Source organism: Gouania willdenowi, chromosome 7 (genome assembly GCF_900634775.1).
Source record: "Gouania willdenowi chromosome 7, fGouWil2.1, whole genome shotgun sequence".
Classification (NCBI taxonomy): domain Eukaryota; kingdom Metazoa; phylum Chordata; class Actinopteri; order Blenniiformes; family Gobiesocidae; genus Gouania; species Gouania willdenowi.
The window spans coordinates 1,823,777-1,841,949 of record NC_041050.1 but is presented as its reverse complement, the minus strand read 5'-3'; the positions used below and the strand labels follow the sequence as shown (position 1 = coordinate 1,841,949).

The following is an 18,173-nucleotide window of genomic DNA, read 5'->3' as shown; positions in this document are numbered from 1 at the left end:
TCACATTAAATAATACTGATTGTTTTTAAGTGTACTATGGTAAGAGTTTAAAGAGGTGGAGTTTCTAGGACATGCTCTGCATTTTCTTCATCTTATTGTTCTAGGAGAGACACTCGGGACGGAATCACTTTACATAAGGACACTGACATTCTAGAGGAGCCAAAAAACAAGGATCAAATCCAGTTAGAAGATGTAGAATAAAGTCATTTTAGCTTGGTTGTACTGAACTTTATGAACCTCCTTGTATCTTCAGCTCCTCTGAGTAGAATATCCAGGAACTTTCCTGTTAGAGCCGCTGTGGGCCTGACTGATGGACCTTGGAGAACGACTGTTGAGGAAGCCATCAGCTTGCTCAGGAGGTTGAGAAATGCAACATAAGGATTATTTCTTCAGGAGGAATGAAATAAAATTCAATATTTTTTCTCAAAATGGTGATATACAGTAGTGCGGCTAGGTGAAGGTCTGGGTTAGGATGCACTCAGCAACACAAGTTCAACAGACAAAGCAGACGTTCTCGTCGTGTTGAATGTATTTTATAGAAGAGTTAAAGTACAAAATGAACTCTTATGAGAATTCTTCCTCTAAATTTGTCAAAGTACAAACACACTTCAAGCTGTGACAAATAAAAGACAAACAAGAATTCTAATGAGCATAGACACAAAGGATTTGAAACGGTTCAGGTGTTGGACGGAGCCTGAAAATCCGTTTTTAACTTAACTTTGAGAAGAAATCAAAACAAAAGAAACACGTACGGTTGTTAAAACATTTAAATGAGTCACTAAATAAAAGCATAAACGTTCAAGAAAATGATCAAACCTTCTGTTCTTCAACTGCTGAGTGACACATGAGCTGAAAAACCATCACAATAAAAGCACAGCCTACATAGAATGTGAAGCAATTGGGAAACCCACAGCTGGGTTTTTCAAAATAAAACATGCAACTACAAAAAAGAAAAAAAAAACTAAATAAATGATTTTTATGACAAAGGCTTTTTTTGGCCAATATTAGGTTTCATGTTTGGAGTAAACGGTGAAATATAGCGACTTCAGGCGTTACTTCAGCAACGGAGAGGCAAAGAACTTTCCACGAGGAGCCACGTTCACCGCCGATTTACTTTTGCTCCCAAATCTGCAACAGAGACAAAGAAGCACAAACATTAAGAAACTAAAATACTTTTTTATTTTTAAGATGCATTTTCTGAGGAAATGAGGCTGAAAAAGTTTGAATGAAGGAAAGCAACAGAAGCACAAAGTCTGCAGAATGTGGAAAGATAAAGAATTAGTTAAACTTAGCCTGGGTGGTGCATTTAGAATTCTATTTAAGGAGATATAGAAAATTTAAATCTCACCTAAAACTATATTATTTTATTTTAAACCTTATTTGTGTTAAACTACTTTTTTCCACCCCTTTTGGCCCACATTCCTCTTTTTGGTGAGAGTTTATTGGAAAAAACAAACAATAACAGTTTTATATATATCTTATGTATCTATTTTGAGAAAAATATGGAGATATGATTTTTGGTTTATATTTTCAAGCCTAATGCTGAACAGTTAATTCAATTTTTGAAGCAGCGAAAAGTCAAATCAGCTCAAATTTGATGACAATTTTTTTTCAAAACCACAAAAAGTTAAATTTTTAAGAAAGTATCAATAATCACAAACATATTGAAATTACAGGATTATTAAAGAGGAAGTGGACTGTGTGTGTGTGTGTGTGTGTGTGTACCTCGGTGTCAGAGTAGACTTCATGCGTTGCGTTAAGGAGCTGGATGAGGGCGTTTTGTTGAACTCTGGAGTCGTCAGAGGTCCAAACATACTCACTGCACAAACATTTAAATAAAATAAACGCACACTAAATAAATATATTTATTCATGTAGAAATGTACAAAAATAATTTATGAACTAAAAAATATAATAATTATATATACTACATAAATAATCAAACATTGTATTTATAATATAGACATGTTTGAAATATCTAATCAATGAATAATATCTCTAAATATTCAATAAATTGGGGAGTAAAAACAAATATACAATTTTTCAAGACATGACAATATAATAAATGATGTGTACTGGAGAGCCGCTGTCCTGCATGTTTCAGTGATGATCTACGGATGTGTTGACCAGGGGAGCGTCTAGAACATGCGGGACAGGATCTCTCTAGGATGTGATGTAGTTAATTGGTTCACCTCTCTCTGGAGTCACGTAGCAGTTTGCGTTTTCAATGACCAGGTGATCAAAGTTGTGCTGCTCCGTCACAAACTGGTCCCAGTAATTAGTGGGTAGGGTCAGCAGGCGCTCCACCACCTGGACACACAGCGCTATCAGACCGGAGGGAAAAACTAACGCAGCTGGAGTTTGTGTTTGTTTGAGGCTCAGACTGACCTTGGGCTGGCGTTTGGTGTCCCCCAGGATGGTCATGGGGTCTGGGTTGGCGACGGCGTGGCCGACGATGGTCGGGCCAAAAACACGAGCCAGGTTGTTTACGTCCATCCTGGTTTCCAGGCTTCCAGCCACTCTGAGAGAGGAAACCACAGCTATTTAAATCACTGGTCTGTTAAAGCACAATATGGATACGTTTGATCTCAACTGGGCCACAGATGTGGGGAATCGAACAATTACAACATTTTTAGTTTAGTTTACAACAATATCCAAGCAATAGGTGACAGTTAGTGGCTATATTTATTTAATTTGAAGAATTCTTGTCAAATGATTTGAGGATTGAGAAGGATTTTGGAAAAAATAATTATTTTCTTTCGACAATTTGAGACTAAAAATGACTTCCATCGTCTTCTACAAACACAGAAAAACTACAAACCCCTGCAAATATTGTGGAGTTAAATAATTATAAAGTTCTACTTCCAAATAAATCTTTTGAAATGTTATATATAAGTTTTATTTTGCATGGATGCCAATACTTATGTTTGGTTATGATATAGTGATTTAAAATTACTCCCAATTTCTGCTTAATTTCAATAAATAATATAATTCCTGTGAAAATCTGCCAGATATTCGACGCCCCTTTGTAACCCTACCGATGTATCCACAACTACATTATTTGGTCATTTACACTGTTTTCTCAGGCATTTTTACTTTCCCGTGTGGGCCGATTTGAATGTTTTAAAGGGCCAGATTTGGCCCCCGGGCCTGGAGTTTTTTTTCCACGATGAGCTTTATGAGGTGTGGTGAGGGAAGCTGCTAACCGCTGCAGATGCAGAACCAGGAAGGCTAACGTGTCTCTGTTGGCTTTGGGCAGGTCACTGATGCTCTGGTACATCAAAGCCAAGCTGTTATCATCATCACCAACCTCTGAGAATGAAAGGGAAAAAAAGAAACTGTGAGGAATTAAAGCTGAGAAACACAGAAATAGATCCAACGTTGACAGGAAGTAGACCTGCTGCGTCCATGAAGGCCTGGTTGAGGCGGAATGTGAGCAGCGGCTCCTTCAGGTTCCTCAGGAAGTCCTTGAGGAGCCCCGTCACACAGTGGATGTCGTCCACCTTACTGAGGACGGGGACGGTTTTACTGCGGAGGAACTTCTCCTTCAGTTCCTTCACCACGCGGTCGGAGCCGGACAGACGGTAGAGTCCGGCCTGGAGGAGCGTAAACAAATAATCTAACATTAGTAATAATAATAATAGTGTGCTTACAATAATTCAATATGTTCATATTCTCTGTGATGCTGCAGGACCTCATGATCAATAACATGAAGTCCAAGTCTCTTATTTTGAAGGAACATGCTGCTCTATCACACATTTAACAGTAGAGGGCAGTAAATGGTCACTTTCTGATCAAATAAGCAGAAAAAAAGTGAATTTTCTAACACTTCTATTCCATGTATCATCTTGACCTTCATATTTGGCAGTTTTTGCTGTGAATGTTAGGGAAAGCTCCATTTAGTTTGTTGTATTAGCTTGTGCTTTTAATACGAGTCTAAAAGTGAACAAAAACATGAAGTAATTATTATAATAATAATTATTACATTATGTGATACTGTTCATAAACAGGGCTTCGCCCACTGTGGGGTCAAGTGGTTATTCTTACAGTTAAAATATCATTTTCATTGTTATTTAAATAAATGTTACATACATGTGATTAATAAAGATATTTATAGTAGATAAATACAATCTGAGCGGCCTTGTCAAGCCCACTGAAATGTGAAAAGAAGTTGTCAGTAATCATAATGTTATTGACACCACAAAGTTTAGAGGCTGAAAGCTGCAAAACAAACCTCAGCATTTTCATCAAAATATTGTCCTTTAAAAGGATGCGAGTCGTCATTTCATCTCCAAACATAAACCCTGTGTGTGTCTGATGTGTTTAGCTCAGCAGAAAGCAGCACAAACAAAGCATGTGGTGATAAACGTGAAGGACAGAAGAGGGAGCAGCTCATTCAACACACACACGCACACACACACACAATCTCTGAGGAACACATTGTTAAGTTTTAGTTACAGCTCCGTGTCTGCAGGAGAAAAGAAAAAAACAAACAACTGCAGCAATGATCAATTCTCACCTCACGCAGGCCGCGCTGCTCGATCTCATTCACACAGCGAACCACCAGAGGAGGAATCCTGGGGGACGAGTCGGGGGCGTAATCTGCCAGTACGCCCTGAGGAGACGAGACGGAGGACAGTTAAACAGCAGGAAGGACACACACGCACGCACGCACGCACGCACGCACACACACACACACACCTCTCCGATCTTAATTGGGGTGCCGATGGGGTTGGGGATGCAGGGCAGGGGGCAGCGCTCCCTACATTCTGGGTGGGACACCACCCTACAGTCACGGCACTTCATGGACAGCTTTCCAAACTTGATCCTTTTTCCACAAGGAACGCAGGACTCAGGCTTGATGACCTAGACAACAGCAGCAGAATGGGCTCAAATAGAGTTCATCATGATTCTTCATCATTTTGTAAAATATAAATAAATATCTACACACACACACACGCATGCCTGAAATCTCAATAAAATGATTGAATCAAACAGACAACAGGACTATACTCCAAATCTAGAGGTTCTCAATAGTTGCTCTATGGTTCTTTTGCATGTGGCATAAAATTTGTGCTCGTAATTTATTCTGACACTTACACTTCAATTACTTTTTATAGTCGGGGATGTTAATTCATATGTATCTGCTGAAAAAACAACTTATTTCTTTATGAATTGGACATTTCTGCCCAAAACAAACTAAATATTTCATTTTACATCCGTTTCTTTGATTAACTGCGATATATGGCTAATATTACACCTACTCTATCTTTCTGGCATTAGAAAATGTGCTTTTCCTGATCACTAAGCAGCAGTTAAAGTGAGCTGCTCAGCATTTAGTCACAGATACTTTATCCAAAAAACAAACACTTGAGTTTTACAGGCACTAGTTTTCACAGTAATTATTTCTTGTTGCAAAAATCAAGCAGTAAAATTTTTATGTTGGACCATCTGTTGGTAATAAAGCAGTGACAAACTCAGACACACTGGGTTTGATGCTCTGCACACAGAACGACACAAATCCAAGGTTTGGACTCGTCAGTGGCCAATGTTGTAAAATGACTACATTGATGGAGACATGGGGAACAACACTGATCGTGAGCAAGCATGAAAATCTAGTTTGTGTGTGAAGGCCACATTTATCGCTACCAGTTGTAATCCAGCTCAAACATCAGTGCTGAGCGCGTTCTTACAGTTTTGGAGATAAAGTCGTGGAGACGAGCGGTGCCGTAGTTCTGTGGAGTGCTGGGCTGAGCTTTGAGCTCTGGCTCCACGGGAACTTTAAAGATGTCGTCCGACTTCACGGATTCAGAGTCCCACTCCATGGCAGCTGAACAGGAGACAGAAACCACACGTCTGGTTCACACCGGGAATACAGTGCAGCTATAGGGAAATCTAATACTTGCATAAACTACTGGAAATGTGTGAAAACTCCTTTAATGCATCAGATTCTTGAAAAAATGCCTCCAAGTTTTGTTATAACAACTTATTAATAAGGTCATCAACATTACAGTACCCAAACCCTAACCCTACAGGAAAAAAAGATAACGGACTTGCATGAAGTCGCGTTTCCTTGAGCAAGGTTCTCGCCAGTGCTGTTGAGCGAAGGGGCCCCCGACATTGTCATTTTTCTCCCCTACTGAGCAATGGCACAACGGTTTTCAGCAACGTAGGGGGGATTTTCTCTTGTTTTCCTGTTTTAATCAGTGCCATCGTAATAATTGTTGCATACTTGGACACAAAAGGAACATCCAGATGTGCACGGGTTGTTTTAACTCTTTTTTAATCCAAATAACCCAGAAACTCATTCATCAACTGCATCGTCTACTTAATACAGGCCATCTGCTCGGATGCTCCAGCCTTTACCTGAGGACCCCTGCAGCCCTTTAGTTGCCCCAAGGCTGCCTGTGCGCACCATCCAATATAAACAGTACTTCAACCAGACGTAGCGACACATGAAGCTGCTTGTTAGTCATGTTTATAACTTGCAACGGATCATTCTACATGCACGCAGTCGCGCAAGGATGTGAAAACCGTCGAGTTGAAACGTGTTCAGGCTTAAAGAGACGTGTGTCATTTGCGCGTGTGTGTATTCCAATGTTACTGCAGGTCCCACATAATACCTCATTGGTCCCAACAAAGCTTATTCTCAAACTCAAATACCTTGGACTTGATGATGCCATTTGTAAATGAATTATTTATTTTTCCGACCACAAAGTATCAAAATCAATGGTTGTGTTACTGATGAGCTGTGTGCTAGCACTGGTTCCCCACAGGGATGTATTTTGAGCCCCCCGTTGTTCATGTTGCATACTCACGACCTTGTAGCATCTCATGAAAGTAATGTGATAATTAAATATGCAGATGATACAACCATCATGGGCTTATCAGCTCAAAAGATCAATCACACTATCTGAGGTAGAAAATGTTGTTCAATGGAGTAAGAAAAACAACTTGCTTTTGAACATGTCAAAAACATGAACTTGTTATTTTTGTCACAAAAGGAATCAATTGCCTATTACTATACATGATTCTGTCGTGAAATGTCATTTTAAATGTTGACAGTGCACTTTGAGCTCCATGCACATTTTTTCCAATGTTGTTTTTATACTACAAATGGCTAATAAACTGAACTGATTTAAATTTGAAAAGCGCGTGTTAGAATTAAATGTTATGTGTTGTCTACAGTGTATGTGATTATTTATTAGTGGAGGAACTATGCCAAGGATGAGTAACTAACTTCATGCATCATCACCAATTCCACAAATAATTTATAGCTTTAAAGTAAGGCGGGAACAACGATAAAAACAAACAAACTTTAGCTTTACTTCACCAAATTTGGCCCTCAGAGAATTCAAAATTTAAATTTCCACACCGGTGGCACTCGCTCGTGTGCCACGCGATCGCCCTATGCTGTGAAAAATTCCTGGTGAGAACCGTGCTCCAGTCAACACTACGTCACAGTTGGACAAACATGTTTGAGGTTTAAGTGGTTTTTTATTACATCTGCCTATAAATCCTGATGGGAAAGCTTACAGAAGCCTTCAGGGCTGAATGTGATTGATTATGTGTTGGAGTTAATGGGCCTGATGGAGCTGAGATGGAGGATTTTTCTGATAGATTTTCATTTCAACAGTTACAATAAATATTCATTTCATAAAACAATAGCTTCAAATTTTGAAAATAAAAGTGTTAACAATGCAGTCATGTTACAAATTTAAATGTTTGTATATATATTTACTGTATTCTGAAAGAGGGATCAAGACAGTTACCCTGACTTCCTTATTAAATTAACAAATTCATGCAGATAATCAAAAATAAGAAGATATAAAAGCTCTTGTATTGTATCTGCTCCCATGTGATTAAATGATGGATGCTCACTGTGTTACTCTCACCAGTTTTCCTCCTGCTGCGGGTCCAGTAAGGAATCGACTCAATGGTAGAAACAGCTTCCACGGGTCCTCCGTTAGCAGGAACCGTCACCGTGGTGGTGGTCACCAGGCTCTCGTTCGCTGGCTACAAGAAATAAAGAAAAGTTAAAGATCTGAGCCTGTATTCAGTGCTAAAAGTAGCACTTAGTGACATCACTCTTAGAATTTATACTTGTTAGGATAAAAGTAATTAACAAAGCATCTTCAGGCCTAAGATAAGAGAGCTCCTAATGGATTAGTGAGGAGGACTTTTAAAAACCATAAAAGTGTATTAAACAGACACAGCTTATGTTTTAAACTCTAATTGGCAATAAAACTATTGACTTTTTTCACAGTGTGGTAACGTAATAACAGCCTTGTATTGCTGCATGATTTGTTTGCTCCCTTCTCTTTATTTGATTCCAACAGGTAACAGTGCTTCACACTCGTAACTTCTTATGCACACAGAGGGAACGACATTGATTATCAGGGCAATGAGCTCCCAGCTCTGCCGTGAACAGGACCCAGTTTCCCTCTTAATACTTGTATTTCACATTTTAAAACAGCACCAGTAATCACTGACAGCTGCATCTGTGTCCATCATTAATATCAAATACATAAGCGGTAAAATTACCAACATGGACTGATAACACCAATAAGTTCGGGGCGACCGTGAATCAGTGGTAGAGTGGGTCGTCCAATAACCGAAAGGTTGGGGGTTCGAATCCCGCGCTAGCCAAGTCATTGTGTCCTTGGGCAAAGCACTTCACCTACATTACCTCGTATGTGTTGGTGGTGGTCGGAGGGACCGATGGCGCACCATGGCAGCCTCGCCACTACGTCTGCCCCAGGGCAGCTGTGGCTACAATAGTAGCTTACCACCACCGTGTATGGAATGAAAGAATAATGCACATCAATGCAAAGCAGCTATATAAAATCTAATGCGTTATTATTATAATTAAATCAATATATTAATCACATGCTCAGAGTTGCTCACAGAAACTTCCTGAACCACTTTTAAGCTAAGATTCCTTGCTAGGAATTTTTAGGCTAAATTAGGAGCTTTTTGAGGGGACTCTGAGAAGCTCCGTGAATACGTGCACTAGAAGCTTTAGTGTGTGACGTTCTTTAATGTTGTCGTCCTGGTGTGATCCATTCCTCACCCTCTCTATGAGCCCCGTAGATCGAGTCCTCTTGGAGGCGGACGGAGGCCCATCCACGCAGTTCCTCGATGAACGCTGGAATAAGAAAAGAAACTTTAAAAATCTGCAGTGTTGCATTTTCACTTCTTCAGCTTCAAAGTTTTGGTGCACGTACCCGCTTCTGTCTTTTCTTGAGACGCAGCGTCCTCACAGCGGAGGTGTCCCAATCCTGTCCAGATGATCAAAGGAGTTTTACTTAGCGAAATGATCAAAGTGCAGCTCTGTTTAAGACAGACGAGAGGAGAACTCACCAGAGAATCATCAGTTTTATCGTAGCTGATATCTGACAGGATGGAGCCTAAAGACTCATCGATGGTCTTTAGTCTGTGCAGCAAAAAGAAAGTTTTATTAAAACCAAAAACAGAATTTTAAACATAATAGCAGTTGTTCTCAAAGTTTCCACATCCCGTATCCCTTCAGACATTTAACCTGAAGCCATGAACCCCCTACTCCTGCACAATTAAAAAACAAAAATGTAATGTCACATACAATGCATCCCTACAGTGAAATTTGTCGCTAAATTTTACCTGTCCTGTTTACAAATGATATATTATAAAAGATGAATAAAAATCTGTAAGCACACAAGAAAACATTATTTAGAATTATCACTTGATTAATTAAATGGCATTTTCAGTTTGGAAAAAATCTTTTTTTTTTTTCATCACCCTGACACTGTAAACTAGAGACAGGTGAGGTTGAGAAGACAAACAGAACTCGGCAATGTTTAGCTAAATTTAAGAGTCTTCAATCTTTTTCCAGGCAAAGTCTTGTTCGGTATTTTATTTATAATGTTTGTCAAAGCTGAAAATCCACTTACGTGGTGACAAAAGGCATCAAAGTCTTAATAGCACGTTTTGCTAGCACAAAGGAATGTAGCTCACATAGTTTACGTCACCACTAGAGGGCAGGCTTACATACTCCAATGTGTCATTTGTGGCAATGCATGAAGGCTCCTGACTGCTGGTCTATTCATATTCTAGGTTCCAATGTTGTCACGCTGTTTTTAATTTCTATTTACGTACCCCCTATGACAACTTGAGAACCTAGGATAAAGAGGATTTCAACATTTGCATTCAATCACATACAGTATATATAACATTTAATCTTGGAATAAGTTTTATTTCTAACTGAGCAGAATATACCTCTGGCTGGTGTTCCCACTGGTTGCTGGTGCTGCTCTGTAGTTGGTGTTGAGGAAAGCCAAAGCGGAGCGCTGCTCTGCACTCAGCTGGATGCTGTTACTGGATCCTTCACTGGTCAGAAGGTCTCGCATCAACTGGATCTGACGGTCCTGCAGCACAGAAATACAAGAGGTGTTCCTTCATATCTAAAAACATCTGTGCAGAGTTCTTTAACCAGTACTAGTAGGGCCCTATAAAATCCGTTTTATTTTTTTCCAAATTCCGTTTAATTTTTTCAGAAATTCCTTGTTTTCCACTTTTTTTAAAATTCTATTATTTTTTTTTAGAAATATTAGTCATTTTTTTTCATAAAATATTAGTTTTGTTGTAGTGACATGGATTATTCTGACTGCTTCCTTTTAATTATTTATATGTCACGTAAATATTTATGAGAACAGCATAATGTCACCATATTTCCCCTCAGGGTTCAATGGTTTACTGAATCTGATCAGGTTGATTGATTAAGTTTTGATCAACTTAATTTAAATGAACCTAATTTAAATGATCCTGATGACACCATTCCAGACCGTAATAATTAAACAAAAACAAATAGAGACAAGAATGCATTAGTTATTTCACCACTAGGGGTCAGAATATTTTAAAGTATCAGAAGTGATCAATAATCTACGATGTTTCAGACTCTACAATCTCTGGTATCGATGATCTCATCCACAACAACAGAACTTTATCCACAGATCTTCTGTAGCTCTGATGAGATGTTTAAACGCTCTGAGCAGGTGAAGCTGATTAAAGCTGACTCATGTTTTCATGGAGCGATGCAGCGTTTGACGATAAACGGATGGAGCTTCACAGACACAGCAAAGTTAAGCGGGCACTGGTCAGCTCTGATTTTAGGAGTCAGTGATGATTTGCGTAGTTTTTTTTTTTTGGCAGTTTAGATGTTGTTTGGGGTGTTTTAGGCAGTGTTTAATGCAGCCAGGATGGGAGGGGGCAGGCGGGGCACTGAATAAGTGTTCGGAAACATTTCACCCCAAAAAAACCTTCCTTGCTTCACGGCGACAGCGTTTCATGCCAATTTTGTCCATTTCCGCGTTTAACCATTTTCATTGTTCGACGTTAACGTGGATTTTATAGGGCACTACAATTTGCACATTAACAAAATAGTGGACGGAATCATGGAATCAACCAATTCATTTAATTTTGTCTAATCATCACTGTCTGGAATGATGACATTTAAATTAAGTTGATCCAAACTTAATCAATAAACCTGATCAGATTCAACAAACCATTGATCACTGAGAGGAAATTTGGTGACATTAATGCTGCTCTCACACATCTTTATATGACATATTAGAAAATAATAAAAAAGGAGCAGTCACAATAATCACTATAAGTTAAATCTACCTTTGAATGGGAGCTAACACGTTTTTAAATTACACTTTTATTTTGACATACAAGATGGTTTGATTATTATATATTTTCTTTCCTCACAGGAGTTGAAAGACAATATTTTCTAAAAAAAATTGATTTATATATATTTCTTAAAAAGAGGGAATTAAAAAGGTGTAAAACACGGAATTTGGGAAAAAAATTGAATATTGCCCTAAACTATGTGTTTTTAGGACAAACGATTGTCTCTCATTATTAAGTGTACATGTATGTTTCTGACAAACAAGCACAAATACGATATCGACAACTCACTGCTAAAGACGTGATGTAGTCACTGTGTTTAAATACAGTCAAATTTTCATTAATTCACTACTTCTCCAGGAAAAATCCAGAACGTGACAGTTGAGTATTTATACAAACAAAGCTTCGTTCTCACACTCACCAGCTTCTCACACTCCTCCTCTGCCTTCTGTCTGCGGCGAATCTCCACCTCCACTTGGTTGCGTGCATGTTTCAGTTTGACCTCCAGCGCTCCTCTCTCCGTCTCAGCCTTTGTGAGGGTCTCTTTGCACGAACCGAGTTCCTGCTCTACCCGCAGCCACTTCTGACGGCAGTCGTCAAAGTTTTGAGCCATCCGGATAAAATCTGAGTAAGAAAAGACACCATTAACGCGATAAACTAACCTGAAGCTATGTTTGAAAAGGTCTATTTATAGAGGACTCTGTAAGCATTCAAAAATCTGTTGAACAATAAATCCTATCCCGGCTATAAATTATTTTATAAGGAAAGCATCAACGCTTCTATCGATTGCTTTCATGTGTCCACGCCAAGAAAAAAAATACAAAAAAGAAATAAATATACAAAACGGGAATAAATTACACAAAATCGCAGAAAAATACACAAAAAAAGACCACGAAATGGTAGGAAATTATAAAACAGGAAAATAATACCACACATTACAATATATACATTTACAATGCATACATAAAATGACGGAAAATTATATACAACAAAAAACAGTAAAACACAAAATGACAAAAAGCATACAAAACAAAACAAAAATTGACAACATGACACAAAAACATACATAATAAATATATAAAATTACAGGAAAAAAATAGAAAATGATAAAAACACAAAATTACAGAAAATGACATGATACATGGCACTTACAGAAAAATCATACAAAGTGACAACAAAAATACTAAGTACACCAGAGACACACAAGAAAAGTACAAATATATACAAATGATAGGGGAAAATACAAAAAAACCCCACAAAACAGTTTACAAAACAACAACAAATCAAACAAAAACATATACAACATAAATGCAGAAAATGACAGAAAATTTATATAAAAAAGAAAATACTTAAAATTAAATATATAAGGCTACAACTATATATCAAATTAAAACAAATATATAAAATGACAACAAACATACAAAAATAAAACAATACACAAATAGACTGAAAACAGAACAACCAAAATACACTAAAAACACTAAAGAAAAACATACAAAAAGACCCCAAAGAGACAAAGAACCACTAAAACACACAAAACGACTTGACAAAGACACAAATTGCCTGCATAAGAAAAGAAAATTACAAAAATAAAATAAAAATAACAATTAAACGACTAAAAATAATGAAATGACAATCAAAAATACACAAATCCTATGTTCTATTCAGTATTAATCCTCAGATTGGTCATTATTATAAGGCAGTGGATAATATAAATTATAAATGATGACATGTTCACGGTCGCTCCAAGGACATTGTTGCAGATAAACTTACCAAAGCAATGACTCTTGTCACATCCTGGCTGCAGGAGAACTGCCTGCAGCTAAATACTTCGAAAACTGTAGGTATGTTTTTCAGTAAAACCAATAGAGCCTCATCTAATCCTGACATACTAGTTGCTGGAGAGAAATTACAAATTGTAAATCAATACAAATACCTTGGGTTAGTAATAGATTCTCACCTCTCCTTTAAAGCCCATATTGGCAAATTCTGTAAAAATATCAAGTTTAATCTAGCAAATTTCCGCTCAATCCAAAATGAAATGTCAACCGTACCTGCAATAATTTTTCTACATTCCATGATTTTCAGCCACTTTAACTACTGCCTAACAAGTTTGTCTCAGGCAAGTCAGAGTGCAAAAAGACCTTTGGAAACATTATACAAACAAGCCATTAAAGTCTTGGCTAGAAAACCAAGGCACTATCATCACTGTGCAATCCTAAAAAAGTACCACTTTTTAAATTTTTCAAATTTTATTTATTGGAGGATATGCCCCTTGAGATGGAACATCTCGTTTTCGAGGGGGTCCTCAACTTACATAAAATGACAGCTTCAGCAGAGCAGACAATACAAAAATTCAATATTTCAAACATAATAAATACAACAAAATATAAATAGACACACACACATACACACCCACACACACACACAGTATACATTTAACAGTTGCTCAAAACAGTAAATATTTTAAACAAAAATAAATAAGTAATAATAGTGATATCATTAATAGTAGCTATCTAATGATAGTAAAAACTTTCATTAGATGAAATGAATAAAAAGGTTTCGGTTACATAGCCTATAATCAAAAACACTGACAGATATTCTGGAGATGGAGGATAAGAGCATTTTTAAACAGAGACAGAGGTTAGAGAGCGGATCGGTAATGGGAGAATGTTCCAGTCAAATGGAGCTTTATATTTGAATGAAAATTTACCGACTACTTTTTTGACTCTAGGGACTACTAGATATGGTTGATCAGCATGACGCAAACTGTATGACGATCTGAAAGGAATTATATATTGTTTTAAATAATCAGGAAAACTTAAATTAATACATTTAAATATAAATAATAGCCAGTGAAGCTGTCGTCTAGATGCCAGAGAGAATCATGACAAATGTTCATACATTTGGCAGTGGTGAGTTCTGAAGGGACAGTGGAGGATAAATCTACACAGACTATTGTAAGTGACATTAAGTGGTTGGAGAATCGTGGCAGTGGTGTTTTGATAAATAATATCACTGTAATCAATAATGGGAAGAATCAATTGTAAAATTATCCTTTTTCTAACTGAGTAACTAAAACAATTAACTGATTGATAAAGCAATTTTAAGCGATAAGAAATTTTGTTTGTAATAGTTTGTATATGAGTTTTAAATTGGGACAGTCTCCATAGATTTGCAGATCTGAGTGTCATATACAAAGTAACACATGATTTGGCCCCAGCTCCTCTGGCAGAGTTTGTCAGCCAAAGAAACAGCTCTAAGGTTCTGTAAGAGGCGATTGTGTCATCCCTCTGCGCAGGAGTGCTTTCAGTCGCTCAGCCTGGTCAGTTAGGGGCGCTGCTGAGTGGAACTCAATACCTGAGGAGGTTAAACCGCTAACGACTTACAACGCTTTTACAAAAAAATTTAAAATTTGTCTTATTAACATGTACGTCTGCCAACATTAAAAGTCGAGCATGCTGCGCTGCATTGTATTGTACTAGATAACGTAGCCTTTTGAACACGTGCTTCTTGTGTGTTTTAATATTGTAATAGGTGCTGTTATTGTTGTTATTGACTTGTACATGTATTGTCATGCTTTTATATTAATGCCTTTTTACATCTTGGCCAGATGACTACAGATGAAAAATAGCCTCCTGGCTAATTCTGGCTTTTTTTTTAACCATGTTTGTTCATGGGTTATATGAAATTGCACTGTCCCCTTTCAAATAAACCAATACAATACAACAATGAATGTCGATCACGTGACCCTCAAACCAGACAAACACATTTTTGTGGCTGGGATAAAAGTGTATTATCTTTGCTTTTTGGCCCAGTTTAGTCAGTTATTCCTCCTCTAAACTCTGAATGTAACGCTTCCATTGTCTCTGCAGAGTTAAACTAGTTAATACTCACTGGGTTCGACGGTGTCGTTCAGGCTGTGAACTTGCAGACGCATTTTATCGTATAAACTCTGGAGGTTCATCACCGCAGTGTCCATGATGTCCCAAGAAGTCTATAAAACAAACACGGTTAGTTAACGACATACAAACAGTTATAGCAGCAGAAGTTGCCTCAATTCATCGTTTTACGTCCCACACAATCCGCATTTGTATAAACACGCTCGTCTTTTTAGCTCCTAAAGTTGAATATTGTTTCATTAAACCGGGCACAGTCGCTTACCCGTTGAAGAAAAGTCGCCTTGTAGTGATTTGTTTCGGCTTTTAACCCTTGTTTTTGGTTTAATTGTTTGGTTCCGACCTCAGCGAAGCTTCGTCCTCATTCTTCCGCAGCCAAACCGCTGTGAGCGCGTTAGAATTCAAACTTCCCCGCTGGCCAATCAGCGAAGAGCTCTCCGCGGGTTGTCAAGGAAACGGGATGTGTTACCTTCAAAATAAAAGCATTGTAACGGTCAGGGTAAACGCAGTGAAACCAATGCGGAAACAACACAGTTCTTTCAAAGTAACAATACAAATGACAAGTTCAGGTGGATATTATGACTTTTAAAGTAATAAGCGTTTGTTTCTTTAAGAAAAAAATAGGTTTGGGAGATGCAAAATATATTGGACTTCTTATTAAAATTACAGTGTAAGAAAATATAGCTCAATGTGCTGTGTGGAAGTTTGTTCTGCTTTTTTGAATAAATACACGTGTTTTAACAAGAACTAATTTATAAACAGATTATCACCCGGTGTAGGTGATACCAAACAATTATATGCAGAAAATAATTATTTTCCTCCCCCATCTTGCCACATACTCATATAAGATTTTCTTTACATATACACATAATATATACAAATAGCAACCGTGAGAAAAAATGCCATGCTGTTGTCTACATCGTCTTCCTCCATGTCTTTCAAAGATTAAATGAAAACAACCAGAAAAAAGTAAAGAAAACAAAGCAAACAAAAACATATCTGTGACCGGTTGATTAGTTAAAATAAAAACTATGATAACCTAAAGATACTACAATTTTTCTGTAATAAAATGTTTCTATAAAATATCTAAACATGTATATTGCTAGCTAATTTTTCTAATAGAAAACTCAAACCATCTGGCGACCCCCTTCCAATGTCTCGTGACTCCAAGGTTGAGAACCCCTGAATTAAACAACGGTTAAACAAATCAATAAATACATAAAAATTATTATAAAAAAAACTAAATAAATACATTTAATGAAACCAAATAAATATATAATCGGCCATGTAATATGTCTAGATTATTATATTTTTAAACAGTGGCAAAGATAAACCTCAGTATTTATAAATAATAATAATTGTGATGATCCAATTTATTTAAAATAAGATTTAATTTGAAACTACAGACACTCATTGATCGTATATCTATAAAGGAGACACCTTGTCATGATCAGTTTGAGGAGGATCAATAGACGAGAGAGAGAGAGAGAGCGAGAGAGAGAGAGAGAGAGAGGTAAACTTGGAGGAGGCAGAGCAGAGCTACATCAGATCGTCTTCGGTTCGGTTCTGGAATCTTCGGACGCGGTGGAGCCTCGTGCAGCTTCTTTTTCTTCTTCACGATGATCGCAACAACTCAGCAGAATATGACCACAGAGCTGGTGAGTGCGTGAATCCCGCTCAGCGTTATCACCACTTATTAATGCACAGCAGGTGTGTGTGTGTGTGTGTGTGTGTGTGTGTGTGTGTGTGTGTGTGTGTGTGTGTGTGTGTGTGTGTGTGTGTGTGTGTGTGCGCGTGTGTGTGTGTGTGTGTGTGTGCGCGTGTGTGTGTGTGTGTGTGTGTGTCGACTATTGTGCAGCGCGTGCACACTTTGTTTCCGTGCACTGCGGTGCTGAAGGATGATGATGATGGTGGTGATGATAATGATGATGAGGGTCTCCCTCTCCGTCCCATGCAGAGACCCTCATGCACAGCAGGGTTTGACCATGAATGAATGATTCCCTCCATGCATATACACACACACACACACACACACACACACACACACACACACACACACACACACACACAGTGACAGAGTGCAGTGTGTGATGGATTATCCTCTGCCGCAGAGAGCCACACTGTCAATGATCCACAGCCTGATTCATATTTACACACTATTAGATATCTATCTATCTATCCATCTATCTATCCATCTATCTATCTATCTATCTATCTATCTATCTATCTATCTATCTATCTATCTATCTATCTATCTATCTATCTATCTGTCTGTCTGTCTGTCTGTCTGTCTATCCAATATTTACATTATTGTAAAACTCTTCATTTAGTTAAAGTTGATTTAAAAATACACAAAACACTTAATTACACAATAAATAATGTAATTTAAACCTTGACAATAACAAAAAAAAAGATAGAATGTTTTGTCTCCCTGTTTATCTTCTGTTAGCCTTTGGTCCTTATTCTGTTTATTTGCTTTAGTTGCTCTTATTTTGGTACATTGATTCTGTTCTGTCAGTTGATTCTGTGTCTGTGAGTAATGGATTCCTGTCTGTTAAACAAATCATGTTTCTGTGAGAAATGTCTCCACTCAGGTGTGCCTAAGGCCCTG

At 37.7% G+C, this 18,173-nt stretch overlaps 2 protein-coding genes across 2 annotated transcripts in view; one reads left to right on the top strand and one right to left on the bottom strand.

Moving 5' to 3' along the window:
* Window positions 1-517: 517 nt before the first annotated feature.
* racgap1 (Rac GTPase activating protein 1) lies at window positions 518-16,023 on the bottom strand. The gene is made up of 17 exons (XM_028452462.1): window positions 15,828-16,023; window positions 15,561-15,660; window positions 12,085-12,287; window positions 10,254-10,402; window positions 9,363-9,435; window positions 9,227-9,280; window positions 9,073-9,147; window positions 7,895-8,015; window positions 5,693-5,829; window positions 4,701-4,865; window positions 4,519-4,614; window positions 3,397-3,595; window positions 3,206-3,311; window positions 2,388-2,520; window positions 2,192-2,309; window positions 1,726-1,819; window positions 518-1,128 (listed from the first exon to the last, which is right to left on the bottom strand). Exons 2-17 carry the CDS (start codon window positions 15,643-15,645, stop codon window positions 1,053-1,055), a joined length of 1,884 nt encoding a protein of 627 aa, XP_028308263.1. The 5' UTR covers window positions 15,646-15,660; window positions 15,828-16,023; the 3' UTR covers window positions 518-1,052.
* A 1,025-nt stretch (window positions 16,024-17,048) lies between these two features.
* Window positions 17,049-18,173, top strand: part of LOC114466750 (inactive dipeptidyl peptidase 10) — a 41,784-nt gene continuing 40,659 nt past the window's right edge. Inside the window, exon 1 of the mRNA XM_028452460.1 lies at window positions 17,049-17,220. Coding sequence (XP_028308261.1) covers window positions 17,182-17,220 — 39 coding nt within the window. The 5' untranslated portion in view covers window positions 17,049-17,181. The remainder of the gene's footprint in view (window positions 17,221-18,173) is intronic.

Excerpts from the sequence above, each read along its gene's own strand:
- racgap1 (XM_028452462.1), bottom strand. The coding sequence starts at position 15,645 with ATGGACACTGCGGTGATGAACCTCCAGAGTTTATACGATAAAATGCGT. Across the intron at positions 9,436-10,253 it reads AGTGGGAACACCAGCCAGAG|ACTAAAGACCATCGATGAGT; the intron begins GTATATTCTGCT and ends TTTGCTGCACAG. Across the intron at positions 9,148-9,226 it reads TCAAGAAAAGACAGAAGCGG|CGTTCATCGAGGAACTGCGT; the intron begins GTACGTGCACCA and ends TTCTTATTCCAG.